The 23569-nt window shown below is 40.6% G+C and overlaps 1 protein-coding gene across 1 annotated transcript in view; it reads right to left on the bottom strand.

Moving 5' to 3' along the window:
- Positions 1–20772, bottom strand: part of DSCAM (DS cell adhesion molecule) — a 377225-nt gene extending 356453 nt beyond the window's left edge. The window contains exon 1 of the mRNA XM_044441999.1: positions 20688–20772. Coding sequence (XP_044297934.1) covers positions 20688–20730 — 43 coding nt within the window. The 5' untranslated portion in view covers positions 20731–20772. The remainder of the gene's footprint in view (positions 1–20687) is intronic.
- Between the last annotated feature and the right edge of the window lie 2797 nt (positions 20773–23569).

Genomic DNA, 23569 nt, shown 5'->3' with positions numbered 1-23569 from the left:
ATGCTTGACTTTCTGAGAAACGTAACATGACTCCAACCTGATAAAGAGCTGGTAAAATCCATTACTAGTGGCCAACAACACTAATTCTTCACAACAGAAACAGAGTAGATTGTTTACAGACTCATGGTCAAAAAGAGTACAGGAATACTTCAGAAAAGCAAGCAGCTGGAGCTCTATAAAGGCACTGTTCTTCAGAATTACTGCTAGGCATGATGGAAAACAGATGCATGGAAATATTTGCACAGCACTAGTTTGCAGGAAGTGCGTATTTCTTATTGTGAGGGAGAGAAAGACCAGGAGAAGCTGTTGTATTGGATACACAACTGTTTGGTTCCCAGACTCCATCTTAAGAATTATAGGCTAAAAACCACTTTGTCAGCTGTCCACATGTGCAATACGAACAAGTCCCATTCCACCCAATTATACAGCAAATAATATACAGCCAAACTGTCTACTTTAAAAGAACAACAGCCACTCAGGGAGTTAATATTCAAGAACTCATGACTGAAGAGGGGGCCTGGCCAGCCTGAGCTGCAAGTTTCACATGTGCATATTTATTAAACCTTAATGTCTGCAACGTAAAGTTCTGTACAGGAGCCCCAGTGCCACACATTAAGACAGGCTTTCCTAACCTGGTACCCACCCCTCACTCCTGGTGTATTACAGACTTTCTGACAATGCAGCTGGGGAAGAAGAGACTTTTATACCACTCTACCCAATAATTTTGAAAACATATTTTCAAACTATAAAATACATGACAGAATATAAGATCTAACTTTCCCCACTGATGGGACTTCAGGGCTATTTGTTAAACCAAGTTAGAAGGAAATGAAACAAAGATAGTGTATATGTTCAGATTAGCATGGCAAGTGTAGAGAACAACAACTGTGACGACTGGGTAGCATCTGCATTCTCACAATCCACAACTCACACAACAGAACTGTCACACTTAACGTAATAACTCAAAATGAAGGGAGGCACGTGTTTCTGGAATGGGGCAGGTCAACAGAAGGGAGCTTTGCTAACCAGTCCCAATTTTGAAAAACACATTTCTGCTTGTTTCGGAGGTTATTTTTAGCAGTACACAAGCCCTATTATACCAGGAATTGCTCCTATGGGTGCAACAGAATCAGCAAAGACCTTCTTGGATTCTGTATTTATTGGAATGTGAAGAAGCATATGGAAAATGCTTCTGGACAACATGACTTATTATAAAATATTATGGGAAGGGTGAAATGATTCAACAGAAATTGTTCAGGAAAAATTGCATGCCTTTTATCCAGTACTGGAATCAATGAAACTGAACATGGTAGCAACCACAGATACACTAACAGTACATCAGACAGAGTGATATTAATGGTTTAGTTCACTTGCCACAGGGTTAGCCTGAATGAGTCAGCATGCTAGTTCATATAGTTTGATGTTTTTTATTTCTTTATCACATTTCAATATCACCCAAGAGCCAAAGCTTTCTTGGCAGCTCACAAAACAATAGCTAGAACCATATGATATAATAGCAAAACTGAATGTAAAAACATTACAGGTTTAATATTTTAAAAGGCTGCTTCACTTGACTCTTCCTACCAGCAAGAGCAACTAACCAATCTGGATTCTGTAGTGCAATATACAATCCTGAACAAAGCAAAACATTAGAAGCATCACTGGAAAGACAAAGAAAAAACAAAACTGTCCCATGTGTATCTGTCTGTACTCTCAAACATCTCATGTGCTATCCTATAACCACTTTCCTGGGAGTAAACTCCACAACAATGAAAATTGTTGCTGAGGAAGTACGGAATTGCTGCATCAGGCTCAAAGTGTCACAGATTCTGGGCAGTGCTGTGGAAAGCAGCAGTTTTGGTCAGCCGCCCTTGATAGCTGTCTCCTAACCCACTGCATGCAGCACCCCTTGGAGAATGTGCAGGTACAAATGTGATCTAAGTTCCCTTGAGACACTCACCACAAGTTTGTCTGTAGCAGTGTAGCAGCTGTAAGAAAAACTGCGAACTATAACCTAGGAATATCTACTTGGATGTTTTCATTAATATTACTGTGGTTGTTATCGTTTTGTTGAGACGTGCACAAATGGCTACAAGAGCATGTAACCCAGGAGAATGCCACATATAATCTGAAGAATAATCCATGGGATGGTGATGTGTTAATTTGAATGATTTAAATGAGATGCATTTTCTATTCGTGTAGAAAATGAATGTGTACAGCTCCAAAGGTGAGAGATTTGGTGGAGCGCCTCCTCTGGGTTGAACTGCTTGCAAGAAAAATGACAACTGCAAAGGGCTTTGCACATTTAAAAGCGTTATGTAAATGATGACAACAATTGTCCCAAAAGAGAAAAGTGAGAAGAGCAAAAATAAAATAACAGCTTGCATGGATCTGCCAGATCTACCAGCTGTTTGTTGCGATTTCATAGAATACCATCAAAGTGACAAAAGGGTTTTGGCTAGAATCCAGGGCTCCTTTCAAAATTACAACCATCCGCTCCAACATGGCTAATCTGCAAATGTCTTTGATGTCATGGCTTTTAGCATTCACTTCAAAAAACCAAACACTTGCTAGGCCATTTAGTGCAAAGGCCTGCAATAGAATGAGAAGAGGTGAGGACCTTAAATAAACTCACACTCCTCCAAAGAAATATAAACCCCCCCACCCAAAAAATTCTCTTTATTCTCCCATAGTGAAGCTCAAGACAGAATAGCATTGTGGCTTCAAACTGTCACCTTCTAATTTCTATGCAGTGCATTCCTAGAATATTTCATCATTATTTGGCTGGGTCGAGGGATACAGATGTGTTGTGAAATGCTTCTCTTTGCCACACTTTGACAAGAAGTGAAACTATCAAGTCTGCTAAGTTTTCAGGAAATTGCTTAACTCCAGAGACTGAGGTACATGTGCAGAAGCTCTTCCAACGGTAAATTGGTCATGTCAGAACATGGATTATATAATTAGAATTGCATTTTGCAACGAACACACCACCATAGCACTGTGCCTCCTGTTCAGATGTCTCCCTTCCACATCCCAGCCCACCTCTTACTTTCTGCTGTTAAATATTACATTCTCAAAGAGGAAATGAAAGGGTGGATGTGTGAGGTTGGCAGTTTGCAAAAGAGTGATACTTGTGGTTTAAGGCCTTTGGCATAAAATAACTTCACACTTTCCAACATTTTACAGATAACATAGTTGCACTTCCTTAGCTTAAATGATTCAGGATTCAAGGTTTGATAGTGAGCAAGCCATGCAAGTGAAAGGATTATTTCCACTGCAACCAGTTCAGAAACAAAGCATTAAACCAGTGATTCTACACCATGCATTTACAAGCATTCATCCTTCTACCTAGATATATGCTTATTTGAATTCTCCTAGTTGTTACTCTTATGAATGGGGCAGGATCACAATACAAGAAATACTGATGTGACAGGAGAGAGACTTTCCCATGGTCATTCATGATACGGTACCCCATAATCCTACCTATGATTAATTTACATGTATGCCCGTACTCCTGAAGATGAAACTCAAATACTTTGGCCACCTAATGAGAAGGAAGGACTCCCTGGAGAAGAGCCTAATGCTGGGAACAATAGATGGCAAAAGGAGGGGACGGCAGAGAATGAGGTGGCTAGATGAAGTCACTGAAACAGTTGGTGTGAGCTTAAGCAGATTCCGGGAGATGGTGGAGGACAGGAGGGCCTGGAGGAATGTTGTCCATGGGGTTGCGATGGGTCGGACATGACTTCGCGACTAACAACAACAACAACATGCCCATACTAGAGATTATGAATATGCAAGCTTCAGTATAACCTCCTCCCACTGTCAGTTTTATGATTATTTTGATGATGATGATGATGATGATCCATTATCATCACCACTGCAACCCCTATAATAATAAAGCAAATATTTTCTAGGCTACCTTTAAGGGCAGAACCCACTCAGCACTACCATCAATGTGACTGCTATTATTTTAATTGATTTAAACATTTCCACTAATGTGCATGACCCTTTATTATAGAGTACAAGGGGTAAGGTCTGTGCTCTGAAGAAGCAGAGGGGAAGAACAGAGGAACAACAAAGAAGTGGAAGCACAGAAAAATACAGAAACGTGTGTTGTTTCACTCTCATATGCTTGGACTTGGTTACAGACTTAGCTATGGTACAGCAGAAGGACTAGTGGAATAAGCTAAAGACCTCATTGAAAAGAGGGGGCTTGAGGAGAGATTTGATGGAAGTGAGTGAGGTGACATCATGGTGGTATTTTGAAAGGCAGTTTCAAGCACACAGAAGAGCAACTTCATGGCTTAACTAACAGTTTAATCCTGTGTATTTGTACAATATAAAATAAATGTAATAAATATTACAGAAAAGCAGCACCTCTCTTTCAGTTTGCTTACTTGACAAATATAAAAATGGTGCTCAGAAGCAAAAACACCGTGGCTGTGTTCATCATGGTCTGTAAACCAGGGGCAGCCTGTTGGGTTATCTGAACCCAGCCAGAGTGCTTAACCAACCATGGTGCTGGGTTCAAGCAACAAGAGAAGCCATCCCTGGTTTGCAGGCCACCATGATTATGTTCTGCAAACCTAGTCAGTGTAACCTTTAGCCTCCACAGCTTCACCACTCCATTTTTTTTCATCTATGCACTTTGCATATACATTTTGCCATATATGACAGAGTTTTATTTTAAAATCACACATTAAGGTGAAATGTAGAAACAAGCCACAAACCATCTTTGGATACCTTTAGATCTATTAAGGAAGATGGGAAGGAAAATGATTACATCCACATAGCCTTACTTAACCTTGGTGCAATGGGAATATAGGACAGAGAAATCAGTATTGACTTCTCTTTGTTTGATTTGTTACCTGCTTTTCCCTTTCACTCAATAGGGACCATAAAGGGGGAAAAACAATGAAGAATAAGAGGTAACACGTGGATTGATTGATTTATTTGAAACATTTATATGCCATCCTTTGAAACAATGTCTCAACGGTTTAAATCATTTTGTATAGAACAATAGAATGACTGGGCAATGCTGTGAGTTGTGTTTTTTCAGTTAAAATACACATCTATTGGAGCCTCAAATAATAAAAAAGTAGACAAAGTCAATTAAACCCATAACAAGTGACAGATATATATTACTATTAGAAAGTAAAAATACAATATATTGCAAATACATTAAAACATGCTGTAGTCAAAACCGACATACCTGAACTTCAGATAAACATGCATCATTCCAGTATATTGTACTCTTATATTCTAACATAATAACCCACTTTGCATCTCTCCAGTCCAGACCTGGCTGGCTCAGGCCCTGCCTTGGGGCCAACCGTGAAGCAATTCCATTTAGCTAAGTCAGGAAGCAAGTACAAGGTCAAAGCATGGTTTTATCAGTCCAGCAACAAGGCAGTGCTGTGCAGGGTCTTACAAGGGGTCCAGTGGTCAGCAGCACAGAAGATTGGTCTAAGAGCATGGAAGCAAGCTTTCCACATACTGCAAGATGAAATGTGGATGTTGTTGCAGTAGCTCGCAGGAACTACATGGCTTGCACAGGCAGGTCGCACATCTCACACCAGGTACAACTGCAAGCCATTAGTCTAAGCTTCAGAGTCTCTCTACTCTTGGTCTTGAGTATACTTCTCCCCTCAAGGAGCCAGGTTGGGTGTTGAGGCACAGGTCTCCCCTCTGAAGTATGGCCTGTGCCTGCAACCATCTGGTCATCATTGCTACCTCAAGCTCGGCCTCTTCCTCTGACACCACAGGAATCTTTGAAACATGGTGGGGACCATGCAAGTTTCTGCTGAAGGCCTCTTGCTGTGCAGGACGACGAACTTGCAACACACAGGATGGCACTTTAAGTTTGAGGGCCCAAGGATTACCTTCAGAAACCGGCTTCTTCAACAAGATCATTTTGGTAGTTACAACCATTGAAGAAATCTTACCACATCACCAGCATTTGGTACATGTTAAGGCTGCAAATTGATGCATACTAATTTGTAACTAAAGGCACAGTCATAGCATTTCCTGGAAGAAATTTCCACTGAAATTTATTTTATCTGTTTTAGCACTTCTATATACCGTCTCATAGCCACATGGCTGTCTAGATAGTTTACATAATAAAAGCAGTAAGACTTACTTCCAAGTAGACGCGCAATGATTGCACTACTATGGGACTTACTTTTGAGTAAACATTCTGCAAGGTCAGTGTTCTTTAAGGGATACTAATGCGATATGCATGATTTTGGGTGCTTTCTCTTGCATTTGATAATGATACTGTTATAATTATAACAGTTTAGGCAAGGTAGAAAACAATGCGAAGACTGGGTATATTTAAATATTTTCCCCAAATTATTTTTGAACAGGGTGTGAACAATACTTAGTAAGAAACAGTCTTCCACGTTTTTCCTATTTTGATATGTATATTTGAAAATACAGATAGCAAAATCATGTTTTAAAAATAAGACAAAAAGAAACATGACAACAAGTTTGCCAAGCACCACAATCACAGATATGAAGATCTTGTTATATATCGTATTAGCTTCTCTACTCCTTTTTTCAACTCTTACTCAGAAATAAGTCCCATCAGCTAAATGGAAATTACTTCGTTGTATGCATGCTTAGAACTGAAGTCCTAAGAGGTTAGGAAAGAAAGCAAGCAAGCTCACTTTCATATATAAATCTGTTTTAACACCAAATTTGCTTTTTATGAAGACACTTTTTAGTGTTAGTCATTAAATAAACTGTTCATTGACAGTCATAGACATAATATACAGTAGCCAAGCAATGATTTCATTGGAGTGGGTATGAATCTATGTCTGCCTTTGTATGCACTGCTCAACAAGGAAGAGTTCTGTGGTAAGATCAAGAGAAAAAGGAAAAATCCTATGAATGTGTGTCTGTGTGTGTGTTTTCAGAAATGCACATTGTGGGAGTAGGAATGGAGTCCTGGAATTGTGTGGCTCTCTGTATCAACACTTCCACTGTGGGTCCTGTTTTATATTTCAATCCTTTGCTCACCTGGGACTAAGTCTTCCTAAAATCAGTGGCTGGTTTAAATGATCACTGCAGCCTGCCACGGCTTATTATTAACCACAGTGGGTTGCACTGCATTTTGAATATTAAGTCCCCTGGAGAGATTGCCATGATTATTGAATAACTCTGATATAGCCCTGTGCCAGAGTACGAATTGTGCTGCTGCTAAAAGGCCATCTCAGGCCATTCTTAAAGCTTCACGTTAAGAATCCTACACACACTTACTAGGGGAAAAAACCTGTTCAGCATAGCAGAGGTAAACCTGTAAGAAGAATCTGCAGTAATTGTGCATTACCACAGCAGAGTGTAAAATTACTGTCCTAGGCAAAAAATTGACAAAAATGAAAATAAAAAATACTCATGAAGCAGAGATAGACCTTTGACTGCTCAAATAACAACTGTTTAGTCATTAAGAAAATGTACTTGTAGATCATTTCTATCATTTAAGAAAAATGCAGGCTAAAAAAACGAACAGGAAAACATAAATATTTGAACTGTAGAGAGTACAGTGAGTAGGGAACTGTGCAGTAGCATACATCAGCATCCCGTCTGGGGAGGAACCTGAAAAAGAATAAAAATATAGGAAACAAAAGACCTACAAACATGTCAAAGAGAAGCTACAGTTCCTCAGTAATAACATAAAAAAGCAATAACCAGAGGAAATGAATTGCTGGGGGGAGGAAAACACACTCACCATCAGGCTGCAAACAGAAGCTCTTAAACACAAGGCATTCAGGCAACAGAAAATGCATTCATTCAGAGCATTTAGCACATAGGATTAATCGAATTATAATTTAATCATCTGATCAAACACTAATTAGCATAATGACTTGAGGGGGAAAGCTGCTAGAAAAAAGGCAAAGGGGCACCTTGGGGTACCAGAACATTAATGCCACATGATCATTCACAGTTGCTATCTGGGGAGGGGGTCCCTTTCCCTTTCCGCTTAAATGAAAAAGAAGAGAGTTCTTTTTCATTGAGGAATGGCTGTATAGTCTGCCGTGAGCACCACAAACTGTGCTTTAGCAGTGATGATGTTGCCCGATTAGCTATGGCTATTTTTACAATTAAGAGAACATTAACAATCTGCTTTCTCCTAAGTAAGATTTAAGCAGCGTGTGTGCATTTTTAGTCCAGTTATTCCCTGCACAGTACATTTACCTACCTTGTCCTGTATGATCTCCTCCCCTGCAATGCGCATGCATGTGCGCGCACACTATAAATTGCCAATATCCTTTGGGACCAAAACAGGATTTGATTATTTTCATATTAGAAGCGTTCATAGCTTATAATAAGCCTCACTCCTGTGGACACAATAATGTCCTTAATGCATGTGGAAGGGAGATATTTGTAATGCAAATGATCATTCTGGCAAAGACAGGCACTGCATTAGCATTACAAAATGCCAGTAGTCTCTGCTGGTGTGTCCTTTTACAATGCCTGAATTCAAGAACCTAAGAAGGGTCTCGCTGGCCCTGTGTGTCCTAACTGGCCCTGGGTTCCATTCGCACAGTAGCTGATAGTTGCCCACCGAAGACCTACCAGTACCTTCTGCAGCAACTTGTGTGCATAAGCACACTGCCCAATACTACAGGCAACATCCAGCCACCTGGACAAGTAGCCATTTCTAGCTGTATGCTCTAGGAATCTGCCCAAGCCCCTTTTAAAGCCATCCAAGTTAGGGGTCATGAGTACATTTTGCGGTAGCAAATTTCATAGCTGAACTATGTGCTGCATGGTAAGGTACCTCCTTTCACCTGCTCTGAGTCTTTCACCAATGAGCTTCATGGGATGACTCTTTCAGGTTCTCATATAATTGGAAGAAAAATGTTTTCCTATCCACTTTCTCTACCTGATATATAATTTTGTACACACTATTTTGTCTGTCCTCACTCACCCTGTAATAAGTCCAGTGCCATCCTGCCTACTTGGGCATACTTCAAGCAAAGTAGAGAGGAGAACTCTATCATTATCTATCATTGTGAAAATGTGCATGATATTATTTCTCATTCATCAACTGTGTGTCAAAAACAGCTGAACACTGGATAATAAGTCAACTGTTCTGTTCGGTTGTTTTAGTCGAATATGGCTTTGAGAAGATCGCAGTGCTTGAAAGGCTGTCACACAGAAGAGGGTCAGGATTTCTACTCCATCATCCCAGACTGCAGGACACACAATAATAACCTTACATTACAGGAATCCAGATTCCAGCTGAACATGAGGAAAAACTTCCTGCCTGTTAGGAGGCTGACTGTTCCTGACTTACAACAATGGAACCAGTTATCTAGGGAGATCATGTGCTCCACCACACTGAAGGCATTTCATCTAACATGTATTTCATTCAAGAGACTTCAACTTGGGAAACCTGCATTGGGTATATTGCAATGAAGTTCTTAGCAGCCATATAGAATGATGAATACAGCATCTATATATGGAAAGACACTATATAGTATCAATGGATATAATTAGCCACTACTCGCATTTAACATTTCCTGATCATCAGGGATAAACAATTAGCATGGATGAAGTCCATTTAAATTACCTAAGGATCTCAAATGATAATCCGACTAGTATCTCAAAATAACACAGCATTTAAAATAAAGCTAAAAGCAGGCAAACTATTAAGGTACAAATGGAGCAATACTATGTACTTTTACTCCCAAGTGAATCACACCAACACAAAAAATGCATAATATTGAAATGAGAAATAAGCTAGCTCTACAATTTCTTGTTTATCTTTTTGTGCTATATTTATTTATAGGCTGCCTCACAACCATCCTTTTGTGGTTTACAGGACTGCAAATAAACAACATTAAAGAAAAACAAAAAATATCATTATAAAAATCAGGTTTGGGCATTAAATTTAGAGCTGATACTATTTTGAAACTCTACAGGAAATTTACACAAATACTTTCACTTTATAATAAGCAAACAGAACTGTGGCAATGGAACGATCTTATTCCATTGTCTTTTTAAATGGGAAAATTCATTGACTTTTAAGAGATTTGTCAATGTGGCAGTCAAGATTACTATCCTATGAGTTGAAACAGTGAGGAAGTGAAAGAGATCAAGAGCTGTTCCCTTCCTGGGTTACATCTTCAGGCATAATTTGCATGGTTCGGTTTCAACTAATTTATATTTTCATCATAAAAGCACAGCATTCACATTTTATTTTAAAATGCCAAACAAAGAAAAATGTGTATACTAGTTCTAATACTAATCATGTTAATTATACTACATTAGGATTAATACCAGAAGGAGAAAACCGGCTATTAAAAATCTATTATTTATTTCACTTCAATGCCATCCAACAACCAAAGCTCTAGAAACATTTTTGTTTTTGTCAAGGTCAAAGAGGAATACAAGAGCAATGCATTCCATTTGCTTTTGTTGCCTCATTGCAACATTTTCCCAGGTTAAATGGGTAGAGCTGTACTGCCTAAGCTTGCAAGCCTAAACTTAGAGATTAAGCCCCACTTAATTTAGAAGGAGGTACATCCCAATATACATTCTTAGGCTTTTGTCATTAATGAGAGCTTTTCTTGACGACAGCTAGCATGTACGTCTCACTTCTAGCCTGTTATGTATTTTGACTAATGAGAGTTCACAGTTGTATGGCAAAGGTTTGAGGCAATATCACCACCACCACATTGCATTTATATCCCACCTTTTCCCTTCTTATGAGGAACCCAAGGAACTTACGTAACTCTGTATTACCACTACTATTACTACAGTGTTGGGTTTAGCATCTGTGACTGGCCCAAAGTCACATAATGAGCTTCATGGCTGAGTGGAGACTAAAACCTGGACCTCTGAGTCCCCAGTCCAGCACTCCAGCCACCACACTACATTTGACTCTCTCATTTGTTTATCAGTACCAGGACATGCCTAGATCTACCTGCTCATGGAGTTATACCCAGGTAAGGGGGGTATAGGGTTGCAGCAGAATTTGCTAAACTATTTAGCAGACAAAGAGGCTAATATTGCTATTTCACTTAATCTAAAAATTTATCGTGTATATTTATACACTGCCCTTCAACCCAACAGTTCCTGGGGTACTTCACAAAAACCAGTCCATGCAATCTCATGAACAGAATAATGTTCACCATTAAAAGTTGCAGGTCAAAATAATTCTGAAAGATACAGTTAAATAACTTATGCCACAATGACCCATCTAAGTGTTTTTAAAGCTCTGTCTTTCACAAGTTTAATTTGAGAAATGCTTAATTTGTAGCTTTGATGCTTTAACCCAATGGAATCCTATTCATGAGGGCTACTAGAAAATAAACCTCATTGAGTTCAGTGGGGCTTACTCCCAGGAAAATAAGCACAGAATTCAGATTTAAAGCATTTTTAATGCATACACACACTATGTGTGTGTGGGAGGGTAATTAAAACCATTAAAATACTAAATTAAAATAAACTGCATATTGGTAATGAGCAGCACTCAAAATTGTTTGTGCTTTCTGAATGTCAGAACATTTCTTCCAGGTCAGCATCAGTTCTTTTCACACTATGACAACTATAATAATGAATTATTAGAAGCTTAAAGGCAAATAAATCTTTAGCCAATTCATAAAGCACACAGGCCTTTCAGTTGCAAACCCACAAGGCAAGAGGGTTTCCCTCAGCAAATTAGCTGCATGTTGCAAGATTCCCCCCACCCTATCCATTGATAGGCAATCACCAACATAGCAACCAAGCAGACATGAGCAAAGTGTATGTACTGCACTTGTAAGACTGCAGTGCAGAATATGCCAGCTGTAACAGAAAACTGACAAACAATATCATCCCTCTTTTATATAAATCATTCATATGCTCCAGGAAGCTAGTTTTCACTGTTCTATTCAAACTTCCCATGACAATGGTTTCAGCGACCAAATTACCAAAGTTACAATAATAAATATGTTTAAATCTGCTTGATGGAGCATCAGTGAGAGCTCCATCATAGAAGCAATAGCCATGCATGCAGTGGGCTACAAACAAGTGCAGTGCAGTGTACGAAACGTGATTCAATGGAAATGTGGGCCCTTGTACCAAACACGTCCTTGCCATGCAGCAAGCAGCTTCGGAAAGACTGCATGCAGCATAGGTAATTTGGTTGCTGCTTCTACTGCTAACATCATTAGACTAACAACCACGTGCTCAGTCTTCATTTGAGAATGATGCAGTACTTGGTTCAGATGCCTGGAGTGGTATTTCATCAAGCTAGCCTGGTGCACATTTGTTTTCATCAGGTTTTGCATCTGAAATTTTAAACAGGGCATTGTGGGTCTCACTTCCCCAAGCAGATGATAATTTGTGCTCTGCCCCAAAATATTCTGCTGATAACCCAATTCCCAATTCACTCGGCCATCTCCTTTTTTCCAAATTACAGAGGAGATTCTGGCAGTAGGCATTTAGTAGGGAGGTGACTCTGCTCAAAACCAATATATTTAAAAATGGCTTTCTATAGAGAGCATTGCTAGCTCACTCTTCGTCACTACCTTTGAGTAAAAATAGCTTAAATATAGAGCCAGACAAGGCTTGTTAAACTTTCTGGACATATTTTGGGAACCACAAACAGAAGAGAGGAGAAATACACTTGTGCAATTCCACACAAAGGTCTGTATACTCGTATAGCCCTTCCCAAGTTACCTCATAGTTAGTTTGTGTGAAACAAGCTCCTAGTTATGGAACATTTTGTTTCGAAGCAACTGACTTTTTTTCATACTCAAACTTCTCAGGCAAGGAGCTAACCCTTCCAGAGGTAGACCTGTGTTTCTGAATATAGGAAAAATAATTACAGATCACAGGCTTTATCATTCCACCTATGAATTTATTAAGCTCTTGTCTCGCACTTTATATACCTAGAAAGCAATTCTCCACTGCAGATTCACCAGGCAGAAAATGAAGGGATACAACAGAACCCCACCTTCTGTATAAATATGCTAGCATATCTATTGTTTATTTATCTGGGGGATTCCTAAACCACTATTCAAATAATCTCCCAAGGTGGTGTGCTGCTAACACAACTTTAGGTGACTACTGAGCCAATATTGGGACAGCAGACGGGTAGTAACATGCATTACCCAGGCAGTGGATTTTCCAGTAGCAAAAGAATAGATAGAAGCATTGGGAAAACACAGGAACTACTGAATTTAGGATGATAATGCCTGCCCCCATCCGTGTAAAATGTTATGAATGGGACTATGCAATAGTGCAATAAAAGCTTTGTCTGGAAGCAATCCTCACCACAGACTTGTCTGTGTGCTTGCCATACAGGCCTCTGCCTGACAGAGCTATTTGGATTCTGGGTTATGCTCTTTGGGTTTCCCTTCATGCTGTGCAGCTGAAAAGGCCCTTGTGGGCAGTACGTGGGACTTGAAACTCCATGTACAGGGATTCCTGAACACTCCTAGTTGGTAGATGCTTGCAGTCTGTGCCAAGTGGCTCATGCAGTAAAGAATGTCATACGGTCATATGGACAGCTCCTTTCACCAGAAAAAGAGTTGCTCCTTCCATGACTGGCTGGAATCCTGGACAGGACCAGTCCACAGTAATATTCAGTTGAACTTCTTCCTTATACATACATAAGCATGATAAAAAACATAACTATCATATATTAAACTGTTGCATGATAAACCACTGGAAGTAAACATTTGCCTCAGCATGATATGAAATAATCTGGCAATAAAGTTTGATTTTTGTTAAATTTGTATTAGTGTGCTACCATCCAAGAGATCCACATACAAAATGCCCCTAGTCATGCAGACTTGTCAATGAAATAACTGCTGCACCAACAAGTTCAAGTTGGAATCTACCTCAAGCATAATTTAAAATAACCAAGTTGCTGTGTGATGCAGGAAACAAAGCAAAGGTAAATCATAAGATACACCAACACCAGCTGTTTCATCCCACAAAGTTTCTTAGATTAGCTCACAACCCACACTATTGCCTAGGTAATATCATTACTGGGTTATGTCCCAAGCTCCAACCACAGACATGGAAAATTCCACTCCAAGGGAAGAACTGCAAAAGGCCCTGGGGCCCCATCACCAATTAATTCCAGTAGAACACACTGGACTTTAGTGCAAACAAGGAAGTTAAACTACACCAGCAGACTCTACCATACATCATCAACCAGGCCTTGGGTGTAATCACTTCCAGTGGTCTCAAGTGCTCTTCTGCAGAAACCCAGAGGGCCTCTAGCATCCTACTTTCAGCACCTCATCCTATTCAGGAGCAATAAGAAGCAAGAGTGTCACACACTCTGGAAACTTGAGGGCCAAAGTGATGCTACTTAATTAGCCGTAGGCCTTACCCAAAGCTAGAGGGCCTTAGACACATATCCTTTTGCAGCAGTGCTCAGTGCTTAGTAGACACCTGAGCCTGACCTTTGTCTCAGGATTACTGGAGGCCAGCTCCTTGCAAGCTTCAGTTCTGGAGGCAGCTGCCCTGTGCCTGTGTACAACCCTGAGCCTTTGCCTGCCATTTCAAATGCTTAAAACATGCGCAAAATCCTGCTTTTGTACATATACTGCTAGCTGCCTGGACTGAATGCCTGTTCATAGCCCAATGCCCACTACCCATTAGTGACTGGTACAAATTAGAAATAAGTTGATATTTCATAACATTCATGCTTATGAGATGAATGAGGAGAAAGAATCATATCAGTCCTGGCAAGGTATATGGCTGAAATTCAGTACTGAACTGTATAATTCCAGTACATTTTGAATAAGTTCCAACCTGTCTGTTACCTCCTCTCTCTCACTCCCAACAGGGATGCAATCCTATGAATGTTTAGACAACAAAAAGGCCTACAACTCCCAGCCATCATATTCTGTATAAACACACATAGGATTGCACTTCATACAAGTGAGTTTGATCATAAAAACCATTTCCCAAACTTTCAAATACCATTCATCAACTGATTAGAGTTGATTTGCAAATTATCAGCAGACATGCTACAGTTAACAAGTGAATCAACATTTTCGTAATCTGAGTTCATTCCCTGCTTTACATGGTCAAACACCACTGCCAGTGGGCCACAAGAGAGCTCATACCCCATAGTATTCCTAACCGCCACTAAGAGTGACCTCACAAGTTTTTCATTCTTGGGACAAAACTGGTGCTTACTTCTGTGATAATCTCACAGTCCCTGAACACACACCAAGGAAGCATGCTTCCTGAAATACCAGCCTGAGGTGCTTATCTGGGAGTCGTTTTTCTCAGGAGTCAATATCCCAGCATTCAGTCCTGTCAGCCACTAGTACCATCTTCGAAGGAAAATGGAATCAATTTCAGTGGTACATCTAAACTTAACTAGGCTTATACTAAAAGAATTTTTATTTTCTTAAGGGTGCAATCCTATGCACATTTAGATAGAAAAACGGCCTACAACTCCCAATCTTCCTGATCCTATGATGTGGCTGGTGCATACTTGGATAGGATGGCACCTTAACTGACTCTGAAGACAGGTGTATCAGATACTATGCATACAGTGAGGAAGGCACCTTGTGGTCCTAACACTGAACAGCAGCAACATTAATGATGTTGATGCTGCTACACCAAAACGACAACCATGAATGATGGAGTTACTGCTACATACATCTCCTTGCTCAGTTCTTCAGGAAATGATGCAAGGCTCCAATAATATAAGAAGTTGATTACCTTCACAGGGAAAAAGTATGTTTGATGTGTTCCAACATCATACTGGCCTAAGCAACTTGCCAAGAATACACCTAATGCACCTCATATAAAGTTGCATAGATAACCCATTTTCAAGCCGGTCATGTACTGAGTCTTGCACATAACGGAACTGGATACCATTCCTCTGATCTCTAATGAAGACATCAATGCTGCAATGTCTTAGTGCTTAAAGCCCAAGGGATAAGCTGCGAAGCAGGAAAAAAATCCTTCTTACCAATTCCTCTGTCCTTCACTTTGATTGGCTTCAACAGCAATGCAATGCACATTCACACGTTTGACGCAAAACCCTTTCCTATTGTGCTTTCCTCATTAAAAACTGCTATTCAAGCACCGATTTAGTGAGGAAAGAACAGAAAGCAGGACAGTAGACTCAGAAGTGACACAACAGATGACAAAGTGGCAAAGGGATCTGAAAAGACGATTGTGTATTTTGTCCATTGAGTAGAAGTTGTTCTTTATTCTTGCCTGCTCTGAAATGCTGCCCGTCTTGTATGGTTTGCTGCCCACTAGTGTCTTACTACATAGACTCAGAGGCTGCACACAGGCACACGGTCTCATTATGTATCTGGTGCAACCCGTCAAAAGGTCCTCCTGGTGCACACTAAAGGGCTACGCTATTAGGCCAACACTCCATACATAGAAGAATAGTTTGTTTGAAATGCATCAGGCTGTCTTCCTAATTAATGCAAATGTCATGTCTCTCAGTTATTAGCAGGCAAAGCTAGGAAAGAATGTGTGGCTTCTGTTGTGACAGGTCAAACATGGATTAGAGGAATTGGTTTCCCCACAGCCATGACAATGAGTGCATTTTGCTCTTAATATCTATGTAATATGAAGTGGCTACTCAAACTGGTACACTAATTAATTCCAAGCTCCATGTAGAAACCTGCTGTGAGTGAGCGTATATATGCTCCTTTTGTATTTGCCCCTACAGTTCTGGCTCCTTGACCTTCACCCCCCATTCAGTCAGAGGAATTTCCTGCACTGCAACCATCCTTTCCACGTTTAATCCTAGCTGGACAGGCACTAACTGCACACACACTTTCTAGGTTGAAGGGTGGCTGTGTATCTAAGGTTAGAGAGAGCCCTCAGTTGGAAGGGCAGTCAGAAGAAAGTCCTCCATGTGAAAGCTCTGGAGTCTAAACTGGGTTTAAAGAGAAAGAATTCTAAGAAAGGAGAGAAGAGGCCTTGAATTGCCCTTCAACAGGCAGCACCTGGACAGCAAACTGGATAGGCACACAGGTCCCACGGTGCAGTTTCTGTGCTATGGTGAGATGTGCTGTATTTTGATTTATAATTATTTCCCATTTTCCATCTATGCCCTCTCAGCATAGGCAAATTTTAAGCCAATCTGCCTCCCCTTTGGTCCTCTTTTTGATGTTGCTCCTCAGATCCAACAATAGCAGGAGCGATGCAAGTGCAACCTTTTCAAAAATGTTCCATCTGATGCCTGCCAACTGAGAGCAAGAGAAATATGGGAGGATTGGGTTTAATATCTTCCCCAGTCCCACCAATCAGCAAGACAGAAGGGGTTTTACTAGTGCTGAAAGATCTCTTCAGTGATATCATGCATATTCCTTTTGGTTGTGGGACTAGTATCATTAGCTATGCTGTGCTGTCCATTTCTTCTGTTTTAGTTCTTCCTCCCATGATCCAGTGTTCCAATATGATGATGAAATTAAAGAACTACAGCATGCTAAAAGACTGATATGTGCATCTAGAGATCCATGCATTATAGATAAAGTGAAGTGTTTTTAATGGGAATCTATTTTTAGCATTACCTCTACTTCCCTGGTTATTTCCTAGATTTTCCATTGATTTTTTTTAAACCAAGCATCAATGGAACTTAGCCACACAAATATGACAAAAAAGAAAGAATACCACAACAAATGTAGAACATGCTGAGTTCAGGAATATTACTGAAAGTTGCCAATATTAATATTTCACATATTTTCTCATCTTAAATTTCAAATTTCAAAAAATGCATCAATTTTAAAACCCGCATTCCTTATCCAAATACTACAGTGTTTCAATGCTGATCACAAAACATTTTTTCACTTTTTTAATAGTCTTATTTCTGGTATACCATAACATACTTGGCAAAAATCAGAAGTTGTCTGAACTACTTATAGTTACATGTATCCTATTAGACTGAAGAGGATTGCCATAACTGCTTTAAAATATAAACCTGTGGGGGGTTTTTTCCAAAACTCTAAAAGTGTATCTAAGATTAACAGCTTGTTAAGAAATCAAGCTAAGAACCAACCTATAAAGAATTCGCAAGCCTTTGCTCTATTACCAGGTACCAAATTTGTTCATAAAATATCCTCGGCTGCTATTTAGCGTAATGGACAGTATATCTGTCCTGTAACATGCTAGGCCAAAGTCTTAGGCCATATACACCAACAAATACAATGTTATGCTAGGAGGATGCTAGACTGGGAACAGCAGACATTTTTAAAAGGCATTTACAATTTTAGATGAAATATAAATCTTAACAGATAGCCTAAATAGCCCTTTGTGCCATGTTTATTTCACTCTCCTAAGACTTGGGAAATATATACACAATATATGTGCATACTTTCATGTATGCATGTTTTAAGATGTATATAATGTTACCTCAGAGGACGTTCTAACATAAGCTAATACTTTAGAAAAAACAACTGGGTATTTCAAGACACAGATTACCACAGAAGAATCTGCTCTGAGGCACAGCTTGGCCAAAATAATAATCTCTTTGCATGATCCAAGCAAGAGTAAACTAGTTAATTGTTTTGCTGCTTTAATCATGGCGAATGATCACCATTTATATAAGAGAAATGTCAGGTCATTATAATATTGCATTCTTTCTAGACACATTCTTAATAGCACCTACATAATTTTTATGTGTTGTCACATATTACCTAAGGGAATGCTTATTGAAATAAATGTATCCTATTTACTCGTTTATAATTTGCTTTATGGCAGCGTAAGCTGATGCAAAAAGAGCTATTGATGTTTAAAGAAAATTAAATTGGAATACCTTAGAAAATAATACTGTGAGTGAAGGATGTAACTTGTATTATATGCTCAGCTCCCATTTCATTTAGATTTGCATGTGCACGTGCAGCCTCCATTGGTACAAGTTATGTACTTGACACATTAAGGAATTCAACAGATAAATATTTAACCTGTTTCCTTCTCAATTTACAGAACAAATGGTTATATTCTAGCAATTATATGGATGAATGGGTTAAAAGTAACAAAGTGATGCTATGCAGTTTTTTCTTTTTACCTTTTTTGTCCTCCAGAACATTATTTTCCTTTTGCTAATGGCTTGTGTGTTTATAAGAACATCCACATGATACATTGCATAGAGGTGCACATGAACATGTCCATTTCGCTCTCACTCACTCTCTCACACATGATATGATACAGTCCTATTCAGAGCAATTGACTGAATTCTCATATTCTGCTACTTCATGCGCAAGGTAACAGTATTGATTAACAGCAGACCTGCACAGTCCTTTCCCCCACTTCCCCTCCAATGACTGAGAGCAGATCTGTATTCTAAAAGGTGTTCTCCTGCAAAGGTCACAAACAGGGCTATTTATATTTGTACAAAAATCTTAATGTGAGAACTTGTTGCAATTACCCTTCATGCCATGATGATTCCCAGAGTTTTCCCTTAATCGTTCTAAATTGCGTCGCCTGCAGTATGAAAGAATATTGAGAGCCATTCCAGTCATTACTCATATTATCTGTTTTATTCCTTATTGGTTTGATTTTATGTTCAATCCGTCTGTTCATTGTAAAGATGCCTTGCCTGCCAATGCATTTTTCCATCCAGCATTCAGCTCAGCAGACCTGAGGGCACCCTCATCCGGCATTCATTCCTCACCCTCTGCTTGGAGCTTCAATTATTTGTATCTTCCAGGAAAATCTTCCCCTGCCCCTGCCCCCTCCCCCACGCTTCTCTCCTTCATTCATTCTCACTACCAACATTTTTCCATTCTGTCTGCTTTGCCTATTTTGGAAATTGTGTGCTTAATCTTTCCATTTTAACTGTCAGCATATTAATGCATTTTAAGAAGAGCTACACTCTCAATTTTGAAAGATGAAAATGTCACATAACATCTAGCAGCACACTACCTGGCATCATTTCTGTATTACATTCTTCAAAGCTTTAACATCATTTAGGGTTGTATATATGCAATTTCATTTTTTATACAACATAATTTGATATTCCGTATAGTAAAATCTGAGCATTAACTGTAGTACCTTGGTCTAGGGGTTAAAAAAAAGGCATAAATTCTCATGAAATGCACAAAAAACCTTGGAAATAAATAGCATGTATACAGAAAGATAAGGGTTATCTTTTACCTTTGCATTGTTACTTCTCTTCTATAACTTTGAAATTGACTGGAAGCGTCCCCAGTCTTTTTCAGGTGACGTAATTCTTATCAGTGCATATTTTTACATAAATGAGGGCGAGGAGTACCTAGCAAGAACCATTCCCAAAGCCGTAAGAGGTAGAGAGGAATGTTGAGATAATAGTTCCTGAACTATAATATTGCATAAAAAGTAATGAGGCGTCTCAAAAATAAAATGTATTAAGAGAAAAGCGCTCTCCCCTCTTAGTCTTCCAGAAGCTTAAGATACATGCCCTTCATACTGATAGGATACAATCCTGCATTTGTTACAGAGGAAATAAATAGGAAAGGATGCGGCTTTCTGCCTTTCATCAAGCATACTTCGATACAGAAAGAGACAGATATGTAGTACATAGGCTGGCACTTAGCAAGGTGAGCAAACGTGAATGATTACCGAGCAATTCCTTCCTCGGTCCCAAAGCCGCGGGCCCCCGCACGCCGCTCCGCACACGCACACGCCAAGCGTTCCCGAGCCCGCTCCCCCGGGACCCCTTTCCTAATTATCCGCAGGAATTACGCGGCCCGCGAAGTCCTCCCGCGGCTCACCATTCACGATGCTCTGGAACAAGACGGCAGCCAACATCCACATGCCCCTGCTGCTCCCTCGCCCGCCAGCGATGCGCCTGGCTCCCCGCTCGCCTCGCCTCGCCTCCGCCGCGCTGCGCTGCTCGCCGCCTCGCCTCGCCTCGCCGCCCCTGGTCGCCAACTGCAAGGTGAACGCGGCGAGCGAGGCAGCAGCTCCGTCCAGCTTCCGCGCGCCGGCAGCCGGGGAGCCGCTCGGAGGAGGTGCGCCCGCGCCCGCGCCCGCGCGTCCTTCCAGCAAGTGATCCGTCTCTCCTTCAGCGCCTCTTCTCCACTGACACTTGCCTCCTCTGGCAGGAAGACGCAGCTAGGGGGAAAGGGAGGCGGCCGCCGCTGGGAGCTCAGGTGCGCCGTCCCTTCCTCGCCCAGGCAGGCGCCGGCAGGCTGGCACGGGCAGGTCCACAGGTGGAGAGAGCCTCCCGCGCCAGCAGAGGACCATCCCTGGTCATATCCGGCCCTCCAGCCGCAGAAGGCAGGCTCCGAGCGCACCGCCCTTCGGCCACCACCACATCCATGCAGCGGGCGGGCGCGCGGGCGGGCGCATCTTTCCTCTCCCACCGCTTTAATCACATTGATCCCTCTGCTAACCTTCCCTGCCTCTGAGCAGCGCCGAGCCGAGCCGAGCATTAACCCTCTCGCCAGCCTCCATCAGGCAGAGCACGCTCTGGTCTTAGCGCAGCAAGGAGGGCAGCCACAGACCCAGCCAACGAGAGAACATGCTAGAAATGCCCGTTTCCTCCCTGGTTTACCAACTGGTTTTCCTACCCCAAGAGGCAATTTTTAAACATAGCTAATGTGCTGACAAGAAGGTGGCAACTCTTGCAGCCCATAACGGACTGCACAGGCAAATTTCACAAATGAAACCATATTCCTAACACTTACATCTCGGTGCCTTTTCCATATAACAAAATGACAGCAATTTGCTTGCAGTGGTAGTTGCTGTAAAAGGTTCTGAAAGGGTTTGACCTTGTTTTCTCTTAATAAGCTTGGGGGAGCAATTAAAAGCTTTTCCTGAGCAGACTAGTGCTTTTAGGCCCAGTTTGCATTTCAACTAAAACATCAGAAAATGTAGAGTGTGCTACTGCTGCATGCTCCCCCCCACACTTGATTCTGCATGAATGAAATTCTACAGGGGATGAAAACAAAAATGGGAATTCCCTCATAGGTGTCCATCGTGACACAGAAGCACTGACTCTCGGCTTGGTTTTCAAGATGGCTACCATGACAACATCCAGGCTGGCCTATTAAACGGAAAATTGAAAACAAGAGGATACAGAAGGCCTGCCCTTTCAGCTTCCATGTAGTTTTTTCAAATATTACGGAAAAGACAGCATGCACAGGCTGCTGTAATGCTTATCCTGAGAGTGGAATGCCTCCAAAAAGAAGGATCTCTGGTCTTAAGACAGCAGAGTAGATGATTTCAGTATTCCAATTCAAGCACTGGGGACAAATGCTCAAGTCATCCTATCATATGTATATGTGCAAACTCCATCACTCTGGCCAATAGACTACTCATATTAATATCGAGTTTCCCCTTTGTGCTGCCTTCGTATCATCCGTGTGTGCTTTTTTCATTCACCACAATATAGCAATATGCTATACCTTGTGCTGCATTGAAGAGACCTATTCATTTCTCTACTATGAAGCAATTCCTTTTAGAAGTTACCTAAAACTGTATGGCTGCTTTTCATACATTTGCACACGCTGACTAAGGGAAAGCCTAGCTTCATTTGCAGAAAATCTGACACCTCAGCTGAGCCCCTAAGTACATACCAAGGGTGCTTTCCCTCCAGTGGAAAGTAGCTTTTCACAGGATATTGTTCATTTTGAACAGAATTTTAGTAATTGCATCCAATGTGATGTAACATACAATAAAATAAGACTGACAGCCACATTTGTGACTAAAAACACAACCTTGAAAAAGAGCGTTATAAAGCAAGCAAGCAACTCTATGTGGAGCTCATAGCAAGAACTCGTTTAGTGACTAAGGCAGGCTTGAAAAAGAACAAAAACATGTTTTCAAATCTCAACAAGAGCATCCAAGGAAGGCAATACTTACCAAACCTCCCTTGGGAGAGAATCACAAAGGCATGGTGCCACCACCATTAAGGGCAAAGAGCCTGCAGTCATGTTCATAGCGCATCCCCCAACAGGTACCATGCTCTGCTTTGCAGAACCCTCACCTCTTATAGAGAGAAGTGACATTATGAAATCAGCTGCCCTCTAAACTTTTCCAGATTCAGATACTCCTGTTATGGAAGCTGGCCAGGAGGATGAAATTCTGACTAGGCCAGTAAGAGTCTAGCTGATGACAGCAACCATACTGGCTAGCCATTAAAGAAAGAGACAATAATAATGAAGTTAAAAGGACAAGGTAAGCTTTACAAGAGATCAGCCTCAAGCTAGAAATTTTAAAAGTTACTCAGCTATACAGTACATTGCAGAATCATGTACAATTGTATAGCTACATTATGTAGATGGACTTTTTCTTTTACCACTCATTTAGAAATACTGAGAAAATTAACAGATTTTCAAATATATGACTTCATGACTTTGAGTTTAAGGGACTATACAACAGATATTTCAAGCAGTCTATAGACAGACACATGAGGATTCAAAATTACTCCCTGATGGACAGAACGCAGAAAAATGGTAGATAAGTGGGACAAATGTTCTTTGATAGTAAGGAAAGTTATTTATTTTATTGAATGTACTCCATAAAAACAAAATCCTCATATTTCATTTATTTATCATCTTAGCATGTTTAGGCAGTCCAAGATTCCTAGAAGGATCACAATAAATAATCCAAGCATAAAGAATTCTTTCAATTAATGATGCAAAACTTG

This window comes from Varanus komodoensis, unplaced genomic scaffold, assembly GCF_004798865.1.
Source record: "Varanus komodoensis strain SLA01 unplaced genomic scaffold, ASM479886v1 scaffold4, whole genome shotgun sequence".
In the NCBI taxonomy this organism is placed as follows: domain Eukaryota; kingdom Metazoa; phylum Chordata; class Lepidosauria; order Squamata; family Varanidae; genus Varanus; species Varanus komodoensis.
This window is presented reverse-complemented; position numbering and strand designations above follow the sequence as displayed.